At 40.4% G+C, this 12064-nt stretch overlaps 1 protein-coding gene across 2 annotated transcripts in view; it reads left to right on the plus strand.

Moving 5' to 3' along the window:
* The window catches only part of LOC144762422 (cytochrome P450 2K1-like), a 579377-nt gene that overhangs the window by 59272 nt on the left and 508041 nt on the right, over window positions 1-12064 (plus strand). For both annotated transcript variants that reach the window (XM_078647602.1, XM_078647603.1), the window contains exon 3: window positions 8752-8895. In XM_078647602.1, the coding sequence (XP_078503728.1) occupies window positions 8752-8895 (144 nt within the window). The remainder of the gene's footprint in view (window positions 1-8751; window positions 8896-12064) is intronic.

The raw sequence follows: 12064 nt of genomic DNA on the forward strand, positions 1-12064 counted from the left end.
TCTCTTAGCTCGCCCAAACACACCCAAAATAGCAATTATCAACATCTATCTATGCCCTGTCCATGGGGGAGGGGTATCACAGACTCTAGAGTCCTTAACCAATTTATTGAATAGCCTCCCCAGCGAGACCAAGGTGTTAATAGGGGGAGACTTCAACTGCCATTATGAGCCACTTGGGGGGGTTTCCCAGATAACATCAGATGAGGATGACGCCTGCCAGATTCCATCCCCTAATGCCTATCAAACCAAATCTTGGACACCTATGGTTATGCAGCTTACTTCATTGACGTACACATTCTCGTTCAGAGCCTGTAATGGTCGCTTCCCTGGGGATAGCCCAGGAAAGAGTACCTATAATGGAATGGGCCACTCATCAATAATAGATTACCTCATGGCTAGCTTGTCCTTATGGCCACTGATCCGTCAATGCCATGTACATGATCGCTCGGAAAGTGACCATAATCCCTTGGTAGCGGACTTGGATTTGCCACATCCCGATGGGGCGCATCAAGAGGCTGATATGGTCTCTAGTAACATCAGGATCATACAGGGTGGTAAAAGAATCCGATGGGCCTCTATTAAGTCTTCGCCAGAAAATCTGGCTTCATTGTACAAAAGTGTCATTCCTCAGCTTGAGCGGCTGATAGCACTGTACGAGAGCGTCTCAAATTATGACAAAGGCGCTAAAATCCTAGCCATCCATAAAGAACTAATAACGGCCCTGGCGGGCAGCTTTCACAAACCCTCCAACCAGTGCCAACGGCAGACACAGGACTCCAATCCCTGGTATAACCAGTCATGTAGGAGGGCGAAAACTACTTTAGTATCCGCTCTCAAAATAGGCAATAGAACCTCCATTATGACTGCAAGGAAGGCCTATAAGAATCTCCTCTCCCATGCAAAATCCGAATGGGAAACCGAGAGATGGTATGCAATTAAACAGGCATTAATTGCGAAAGATGCCCGAACCTTTTGGAATCTGGTTCACACTGGGAAGGCAGAGGGCAAGGCAAAGATCGACCCTAACATTGCTGAGGAAGCCTGGTGTGCCTACTTTAGTGATCTTTACTCGAGTCCTGCTTCCCAAAATAAAGTCTTATTAAGCTCGCCCTTGGGAATGGACCCAAGTTGGCACCCTCCTTCATTTACCTTGTCGGAAGTCACACTAGCGGTACAAGCATTGAAATCCAACAAGGCCCCAGGGCTGGATAGGATCCCTGGTGATATTTTTAGAGATGAGCTGAAGATCTGGGTTCCCTACTTGACCGTCCTATTTAACGCCATCCTTGATGGACAAGAAGTCCCTAGTACCTGGCTGGGGGCCGAAATCATCCCGATCTATAAAAAGGGCTCTCCGCTGGCCCCGTCAAACTATAGGCCAATAAGCCTTATCGATGTTACCCAAAAAATCTATGCCAGACTGCTTTTACAACGCTTGCAAGATTGGACTGTAGAGAATAAGATCCTCTCCCACCTGCAAGCAGGGTTCAGAGCCAAAACATCAACTATCGACCAATTACTACGGCTCCAGGTACTTTACTGGAAGCATGTGGTTTTGGAAGGGGGCAGCCTGTACCTTACATTTGTGGACCTCAAATCCGCCTTTGATATGGTGGACAGGAATCAACTGTGGAGCATATTAACTACAATGGGGATTCCTCCCTACTTGTGCCATCAATTTAAAAGACTCCACGAAGGAACCTTTGCGAAGGTACGATATGGCAAATCTGGCCAGCTGACACAAGCATTTCCAATTGAGAATGGAGTTAGGCAGGGGTGCGTACTTGCCCCTACCCTATTTTCTCTCTTCTTAAATGGCCTTGTAGATGATCTGACTAGTGCAAATAATATTGACGCACCTAATTTAGCTGACGGTAAATTTCCTGCACTAATGTTTGCGGACGACACCCAGCTACTTTCAAAAACTTTAATGGGGATGCAGCGGGTGTTAGACCAATTTACCGAATTCTGCAAGAAAAGGAATTTGGTGATTAATATAGATAAAACAAAGTACATGGTGTTTAATGCCAGCACAATTAATTGCCCTCGCCCGAAAATGGATGGACGACCCCTGGAAAGGGTAAATAACTTTGCCTACCTAGGTCTGACATTGAATGACAAAATGGGTTGGGATACCCAAATGTCTAGGGCTAATCTAGGGCTTTCTCAGTCCGCGGGGGGATCCTAAAAGTGCAGAAATCTTGTGTGCATAAATTAGTGAGTGCTCCGCTGGAAATATATAAGGTTCAAGGCAGATCTTTCACTCTCTACGGGGCGGAACTCTGGGGGCACCGACCAGCGAGTGAGATCAGCATAACTGAGAACAATTTCATTAGACAGTTGCTTTTTTTACCAAAAAATACACCACTAATTCCACTAAGGCTGGACTTAAACTTGAGGCCGATTGCAGAAGCAATTGCCTCACGCCCGCTTCTCTATTGGCGAAGATTGTGGAGTGTCCCGGAGCTTGAGTGCTACAGAGAAGAACTGAAGATTGTGATGGCCTGTCCGGGTGCAGGGAGGATTAAGTGGCTATCATTCATAAGGGGGCAGGCGTCCAGGATTGGCATGGAGAATCTGTGGTCTAACCCGGAGGCCGCGTGCCAAGTTACCTCGAGGCGAACCCTGGCAGAGACCATAAAACACCATAACCTACATGAAGCTCTCCGACTAGCCAGGCCCTCTAGTCTCACTGATAGCTTTCTAGATTTCAAGAATGTTTACAGCTTTGAGAAGGAATTAGATACGATTGAACCGGTTTTAGCAAAAAAACTGTATTTACAGTTCAGATATGGTACATTACCCCTGCACTCACACACAGATAAATGGAAAGTGGGTCCAGCCCGCCCCTGCCCAGGTTGTGAGGACCCAAATGAGACCTCAACGCAAGTGATTCTGTTCTGTCCTGCCTACTCCATTAGCAGAAAGAAATGGATTATACAGCTATGTGTGAACCTAGGAATTAGGAACTATTTAGAGTTTTTTAGAATTTTAAAATCCGATACTAATGCACTAATAGTTACAGCTATTGCTAAATTCCTGTTTTCCATGTGGTTAACAAGACGGAGAATGATTAGGAAGCAACAAAGTCCCCTGGTCGTAGTTAGATAATTCGTCTCAGGAAAATTTTGGGCTTCTATTGTATTCTAACTTTTTAATCTGTTCATATATAAATTATTGTCTTAGTATTTTAATTGTCACTCCATAACCACATTTAAACCTATTGACTGTATATATGAAATGAGATGTAACTCGTGTATTAGCCTATTGCCTCAAACGTATTTTTCTTTTTTTGTTGTACTTTTATGGTTCATAAACAAACCGAAATAAAGTTTAAAAAAAAAAAATTATTAATAAATGTGATTATTTACTGTTAACTTTGTCATTGCCAATAAAAGCATTCAATGACATTCATTTATGCATGTAATGATTCACTGCTCACGTTGCCATTGTCAATAAAGCATTTCAGTATTCAATGAACTGTGCCCATAAGTTTTTTTCTACTTTTATATAATGCAGCATTCCGGCCTACCCCCTTACCATAAGTCCCCCAGTGGACCTTTTTAACCAAGTGGAAGATGAGGAGAGTTAACATTATATCAATCAATTTCAATTAACAGTCCAACCCATTTGGCTACACAACATGAACCAGAAATCAGTTACCAAGGTTAGGAAGGTTTATTGCAAATTAGCAATCAATTTAAGGTACACAAATCTTAGCACGATGCTATAAAAATACAGAACAACAACGGGGAAACCTAACCTCCTAAAGATGTTTAGGTGAACCAGTTAATAAACAAACAAGAAATTCAGTCACATCAATACAAAATATTAACATCAATATTTGATGTTCAGAGAGAGTTTTCGGTCCTCTCTTCTATACATGAGTAAATCTAGAATCGTCTAAGTTAAAGTCTAAACTAAGAAAATGGGTCATTGGTCTAAGAAATCTCCATATTCAGGGAACAGCAGAAAAATAGGAAATTCTAGGGAAGTATGGGAAGTGACAAAAATAAAATATAGGAAGTAAATGAAATAAGGGAAGGTGTCAGCATACAGAAGCTGGATCAAGAGTCTTGTTGTGTCTGGGAAATTCGAATGTTTAGCTTAAGCCCCACTCAGCAAGAATCAAAGGGAACAAGCATAGATGTCTAAACCTCTCAAAGTCCAAGGAAAGGTACTCCAAAAGGTTTGGAAAGGTTCTGAACTCAAAAGGTTTGAACAACAGATTTTAGCACAAGAATCTTCTGAGCATTACCCATCTACAAGCATCATTAGAGGTTCCATTATCCTTTCCATTCTCACGCTGTAAACTGAAACATTGAATATTATCCCACACTGAACATGGGAACAACATTGTCCTTGTTCCACCACCCAAGGTAGCTACATTGCTGAATAGGACTCCTCAGTTACACTCTAGCTCTCCATGTTCTTTCATCAAGGTCTTCTTGTCAGGCATCCCTCTGTCGCTAATACAGATTTGTATCTGTTCTCAAACTAACAATGCATGGGAATACCTGCAAGAGAAAAGTCAAGTCAGCAGAAATAGGAAAGAGTATTCTAGGCAGAGTGAAGACAGAGGCCTAGTAAAGGCAAGTTCAACTATTATATCAGTGATGTACATTTAATATGCGAGTACACGATTAAACATCATCATCATCATAAAAACGTTATTTCGGTCCAATACATTTCATTCAAGCGATTAAGAACAGATTGAATATCTTCAAACAATAATCTAAAATTCATCGGAAAAATGTATTGAGCATAGATGCACCTAGGATTCCAAGCCATCAAAAGCCTATGCCTATTCGAAATTGGGAGATATGGCCCGCTATGCTGCTCTAGTACCAGAGTTTCACTATGCTCAAAGCTGATTAGGAATTATTGATAAAACATGGACCAATAAGCTATTAAAACAATAAAAATACTGTTTTGCGAGAAAACACAATAACACATACAGCAGTCTCACTCTTTCAGCAGGACCTTCTAAGTGCCCACATGATTCCTAAAAACTTTGCAACCGAGCAGGCTATCATTGGACTGGAGTCCGATTTTAAAATACGAAAGGCTTTGCTGTGACAGCATGTTCCCAGTTGTTTTCAAATTGGTTCAAACCATTTTTTCTCTACGGCGGGAATACAATGGACAAACAGAAAATACATGAGCAATAGTCTCAGTGACAGGGCCGCAACCTGGGCAAAACTGGGAGGTAGTGTAGATTTGTCTCCGGGAGGGTGTAAAGGAGTTCAGGGGGAGGGAACCAAACCTGATCTGCATGTAGAGTTTCCTGTCCTGAGGTGTCGTGATAATCTTTAGGTATTGTTCATATGAATTGAATTTTTTTAAATCCATGAACTCCATCGTTAAAAGACCCCAAGAAGGCTAGCTAACTGAGGCCTGTGTGACGCAGCCCCAGTACTGTTTCTTAACTAGGCAAGTTTAAGCACAAATTAATATAACTTTTGTCAGTACATTAGATTCATATTGCACATGGCATACAGTAAAAATGTAAGAATCATCATGTGTAAGAATGGCTAGGAACTACGGGGCATATTACCAACAAATAGTGATATTTATCGCTAAGTAGGGTTAGCGGCAATATTTTTATCACCGTGCATCACCAGTTTTTATCGCTGAGATAACTTGCTATTACCAAGGTTTATCTCAAAAGCGATACAAATTAGGCGAAATGCGTGAATATCGCTGAGAATACAGCGATATTCACGCATTAGCGACGAAATGCTCTTAGCCATGTTATCCACCTCCCATTGGATAACATGGCTAAGAACTGGTCTGAGCAGGCGTTGGTTTTTGGCGATAGCAGGAATATTTCCATCGCTACGCCTGCCTTGCTAATAGGCGATAGCGACGTTAGCGACTGCTTTCAGTCACTAACAGGTTAGGTACGCCCACTTTGCATGTCATTAGCGATAAATATCGCTGACATTCAAAGCGGGCCCCAAACCGCTCGCTATCGCCTAAAAGCTGTCACTAACATCAGTTAGCGACAGCTTGCTAATAGAGCGATAGAATTATCGCCGTTTAGCAGCTAAAAACGGCTGCTAAACCGGCGATAATTGCCTATCGCCACCCTTGGTAATATGCCCCCCAATTTTATATAAAATATACGTGTAACATTTGTTCACACAATACATAAATATATTATTGTTTCTAGAGTAATCACATTCTGTATATGTGAGGATAGTTCCTATTCAATCGGCTGAACAATACTTCTAATTTATTGACTTAAGGCACACAGTTATGTATTGACTTCTCTAGTTCTACAGTGAATGCAAATATGATGTCAAGTGCAACATTTCTTATGAATGTCATTAGGCCATATAAGAAACATGTGCTAGGTGAATGTTTAAATTATGTATTTATGGTGTGTAAAAATGGGGTCAAATTTAAGCTGTAACAACACATGCTTCAAAGCAGTCCTAGGGCCTAATAATTGAGATACGTGCACCATAGAACCATAAAGCTAAAATACCCAGGTCCAGGAGTGCGTGAAACTATGGTATACATGTCCTGTGGTCATCAATGCAATACCATTGGAGAGATATTGCAAATTTAAAGTTTTGCAAAAAGGGTTCCTTTGGGTGCTGCTACAGTGCTGATTACCTCCAGAGCAAAGCTAAAAGTGCTAGCGGTGGCCCTTCTTCACTGGGGCACATCAATAAAGGCAATTTTCTCCCTGGGGCTTAACCCTCCCTGGTGAGTATTCCACAAATGGATAGCATGTGCTGTTCTCCACTTGTGGGAAACTCCCCAAGGAGTGCTAAGGACCCAGGGAGAAAATGGTGCCAAGTGCCAGCTGGTCCCCCTGGGGGGACCGCTCTTTTCTTGTTCATTCTCGAACTCTGCTGGGCCTATTTAAACAACGATAGGCTTGTTGCTCGCTCATGCTGTAGGCTCATAGAATAGAGTATTGTTAATCTATACTCTCAAAGAAGAATGTTATAAAAATGAGATACAAAAGAGGTTTGTGTTCTAAGTGGTAAAATGTGAATGCATACACATTAAAATACTGCCTCATAGATACTTTCACAATGTGATTGTATCTTCATTCATCTTTAAGAGCTGTAAGTCTAAAAACACCTTTTCATGAGAGGAAAGTTAAACAATTGAATATGCATGTGTGAATATCACTGTGTCTTGATGAACAGCATTCACTACCTAAAATATGGGGTTGAGGGGGAGAAGGTGAACGCCTCATATAACCAAATAATGCACTATGATAATACAAAACACAAAGAAGTGCATGGTATGTTTTACTTTTTAACATGATACTGTCTGAATGCTTTTGACACTGAGTCACATATAAGCATTTGGGCATTCCAGCCATTATTCTACTTTAGCTTTTAACATTGACTTTACATGTATCAATGTGCAATCAATCAATGCTTTTACAGCACGTTTCTACTCACTGATGACATGTATCATAAAGGTTTTGGATAGCCAAAAAAGAAGACTCAATCGATGAAAGGATGCTTATGAATTGCAAAATTTCTATCACTGACTTCTAATATGCTAATTCACTATGCTATTACAAGACCAACTCACACGAGCCAGTGTGTCTTTAAGTGCATTGCAATACCAGTAGCATACGACCCTGACAGTCTATATTCCAGTTTCGAAAAGCATAATATTTCTTTGAAACCTCCATGTTTGTTAAGTAAAAATCTGGAATATTGTGTCACTCCTATTTGTATACAGTGAACAGCATCATTTGAAGACTGATTAGTCCTGCATTGAAGCCGGTTAGGCATTTCTTTTCAAATTCCAAAGGCAGAGAGAAAAATGCCTCTGAAAATGTAGGATCAAATGAGAGAAACCACTCTGGTCAGTCCCTTCTGCAATTAATCCACACGAATGAATTAACAAGCAGAATAACTGAGGCGTATTACTATTATTATAGTTGATGAGCACCACGCTTTATAAATGACATATAATAGAGCATACCCCCATCAATTGTAAGACCTTGCTAACCAAAGACTCATTTCCCACTAAGAATACTATTTATTTTTTCCATACTGATGCCTTAAACCCTCATATTTTTTCCTTTAAAAAGAAGACGTTGACCTTGTAATTATAGGTATCTCCCTCGAAGTTCCCAACCCTATCCACCAAAGGAATATATCATAAATGGCAAAATTGTCTCATCACTCAGCATCATGCTAGTAGATTTTGCTGACCACATAGTTACCCACTTTGACAACTGAAACAATATAAATGGGTCTTGATTTATGTATAAATTGACAACTAAAACCAGTTCTTCAACCTAACTATATGAAATTTGGAAATTATGATTTCATCCTCCACTAAACTTAATAAATTACTTTTTTAATCTGCTATATAACTGTGAGAACTTACTGATTAAACTAGCTGTTCATACGTACAAGGGTTATTTGTAAATGCCACTTTGATTTTCCTCACTGCCTCATTCTAAGAAGGAGAGGTCAGTATCAATCAAGTAATGAAGCACAATCTATGCTCTGCAAAGTTTCACCACCCGAAAAATCTGTGAGTAATTTGGCATTGAAGTTAGGATGATGACCCAAAAAGGCAACACACAATTCACCCACTCTCATACATTAAGTATAATATCAAACATTACATCCTATGTAACATCAATTGAAATCATTATGTGTTTCACCGTTAATTGTGGCGTTTCATTTAATTTGGTGGAATAGCACTTTGTCAAATGGATATATCATCATATTTTGCCATTGATATTGATTTTTATAGGTTTTTCACATGGAGAAAACTGGAAGATAATGAGAAGATTCACCCTGTTGAGTTTGAGAGATTTTGGAATGGGCAAGAAGACCATTGAGGATAAAATTAGAGAAGAAAGTCAATTTCTTACAAAATATTTTCAATCACATGATGGTAAGTGATAAACTTTATAGATACTTACTCAAACATCACCGTTACTTTTTTGGTTTATCCAAATGACTAATTGTGGCTCACAAAGGTGAGATAATTTTAAGATTATGGCTATTGATTTTACCAAAATACTATATTTTAGCCATAGTAACCATAAAAATACAACAGGGCACTAGTTAGATGGTTGAATGTTGCTAGGTTTGCTCAGTCACATATTGGAAAGACAGTTACCTTCTTACAGGGATTTATAAAGAAACTAGTAGTGGTGTAAATTCCCTAAGGCCCTTCTCTATCTTATGTAGGTCCTGACTGCTTCATGGCTAATTCTCAAACCATAGAAGCCACCATTTTTCTCAATTTATGCAGAATCATTATCATGTCTGCTAATAGATTCAGATGTCGCCTGATCATATCTTTCTAAGAACTGTGAAAGCGCCAAGCCATTTGATTAATGTCACAAATACCAAAATTAATGCAACGTTCACCTGGATCAAAGGTCTACTTTTCACCATTTCAAGGCTAAATAAGAACACATACTGACTATAACCAAAATAATGTTGTCTGAATTGATGTCCCGTTTTCCATATATATTTATAAGGAAAGGTCTGGGACAAACACCTTGTTGCACATAATCTATGTTAGACATTCATAAACCTATATCAGAAATTCCAATTTCAGATACGATTTAGCATTTAAGGACTACCACATGACCATTTGGCAGGAGAGGTCCTTTGCCCAGATTTTCACCCACGATTCTGCCAGAGATGGTCCCAACTACTGCCAGCACACTTCCCACTTGGTTGATGCTACATCTTGCCTGAAGTCTGAAGCTGGTACAGAAGGGTCCCAGAGGAAGGCCAACCAACTGCTACAGCAGCGTGTGTTTACCCTTTGCAGGGAACACCGTCTTAACATCTCCCCTGATAAAGACATCCTTTGCTGTCAACAAAGTATACAATTTATCTCTTCTACCTAAGAAATTCTAAGCTGCTTTGGTTCCCATGCTCTCCTAGTATAGCGCACAGAAATTGATGTTGGAGTGTTAAGTTCTACATGACATTTTAATGACATTTTAACAATGTTAGAAATGTTAATTTTATTCTCATTATACCGTGCCTTCTTGCTGTTTTTATATTTTGTGTAGGTATCTTAGACGTACTGAAAAACAGATTATTCCTTTAGTAATAAATAGTGTTTACTAAAAGGATTATCACAGAGTTGTTTGCTTCTTTTTTGCTTAATTTATGCAGCACTCGAAGCCTGAAAGGGTATTGTTTTGACTTATTCTATGTGCTCCCTTGTGTCTGGACAAAGCTAAACCTCCCTGAAGAGCTATATTGATATGTTCTTTCATATGAGAAAGACACAATGGTGGCAGAAATAAAAAATTATCGCAAAGCGCTTGATTCACAAAGGGCTTCATTTGGGGTGGAAAATCTGAAATGAGAATTCTCAGTGTGGAGATTCTGCACCAAGTGAAGGCACTCCCCAACAACTGAGAGGCATCCGCCATGAGTGTGGAGGCCCTTTGTGAACGTGTCCAAAATCTATAGTGCAAAAATAAACACATGAAAAAAAGTGAGTAAGCATGCTGATGGTTTCTGTCTTTCTTGAAAAGATCCGTGGCTTGCAAAAAAAACATGTTGACATAAATTGATCCTTCCTGCTGATCACAGTTCTTTTAAGAAAGGCATATAGGAAGAATGAATATGAACTTCCCAGTTTTCCTACTGTAGCTGAAATATCCTCTGTGACCTGCTTTTCACCTTGACTGCTCGCTCTGGCACCAGGCATTATAATGTCACAGCTGAACTGTAGTAATTAACTAAAGCAGAGTGACTCAGAGTAATGCCTTTGGTAACACTAAGTAACACACAGATGATTGCGAGTCCTTATTCTGATAAGACAGACTACCTCTACCTTGTTTTTGATCCTTTAAATGTGTGTTAAGTTTTATTGAAACTATGGGGCTGATTCCGAGTTTAGCGGTGCTGCGCCGGCACAGTACCACCAAAGCTGTGCATGGTCTGACCGCCAGATTACGAGTACAACTTGTGTCTAGGGGGCTCTTCTTTTGATGTTTCCAAGGCAGCGCCCTGAAACTGGGCATGACAATGGGAAGACAAAAGAAGTTCCAGAATGCCATGGACTGTAGGATCCACTTTGTTTCCCCATTGCCAGCGTTTTCTTGGCAGGCTCACTGTCTGGTGGTGGGGAAACTCGAAATATGCTTGGCGGACCGTGGTGGTCCTGCCTTGCATATTTGATGCTCCTGTCCGTTGCACCACTGCCAGGGAGCGGCAGTTCCCTGGCGCACCCAGCGCAGTGGATCGCGGTCCAAATGGCCACCTCGGAATAGGGCGGCCAAAGGACCACCACCATTGTCCCACCGCTAGTCTAGCGGTCAAAGACCGCCAGAGTCGGAGTCACAATCAGCCCCTATATTTCCAACATCATTCTAACACCATTGTAGGCAGTCTAAAAAAATAAAGAAACATTTTTTGGTAGCTTGCATTATATACATATAGGCAGATAGTCTGCTGGAAAGCCAGTCAGTCACTATATGCTCACAGAGGATCAGAGGTAGGGGGATGAGAAGGGAGCTGTAATCCATAATAGACTAATGGGATGGCAGTTCAGTGGATTGTTGTATCCGGTGAAGAGATTCCGTATCAGAGGAAATGTCATTGATGCAGATGCCCTTAACAGATGCTACAGTAGATATTATTTGTCTGATTTTGACTGTAACAAATGAGGAAAACTTAAGAAACATATGTGGGAAAGTGAGTTCTGTTCAGACGTTTTTCTCCTATTTCACCATGTCCACAATGGTAGTGTATATGTATTTGGCACATAAGGAAAAAATGTTGATGAGAAAGGAATTGTGCAGAGAATGTGTGGGCAAGTGAAATATGCTCAAATCGCACTATCAATACACATTGTTTGCTTCCAGACTATTTACAAGTTTAATTGGGTTTCGATTTACCAAAATGCCAGGGGCAGCGAAGGAAACATCCTATACACTTTGACCTTATTGACATCACTGACTAATAAGTATAACAGCATAACACAGAGAAATGCCCATGGTTGGAGTGGCTTAGAGAGAAATTAGATATTGCATGATGGACTCGTCTGACAGGCCAGCTTGTGGACTGTTCATTTTGCTGTTTTT

Source organism: Lissotriton helveticus, chromosome 6, assembly GCF_964261635.1.
Source record: "Lissotriton helveticus chromosome 6, aLisHel1.1, whole genome shotgun sequence".
Lineage (NCBI taxonomy): Eukaryota > Metazoa > Chordata > Amphibia > Caudata > Salamandridae > Lissotriton > Lissotriton helveticus.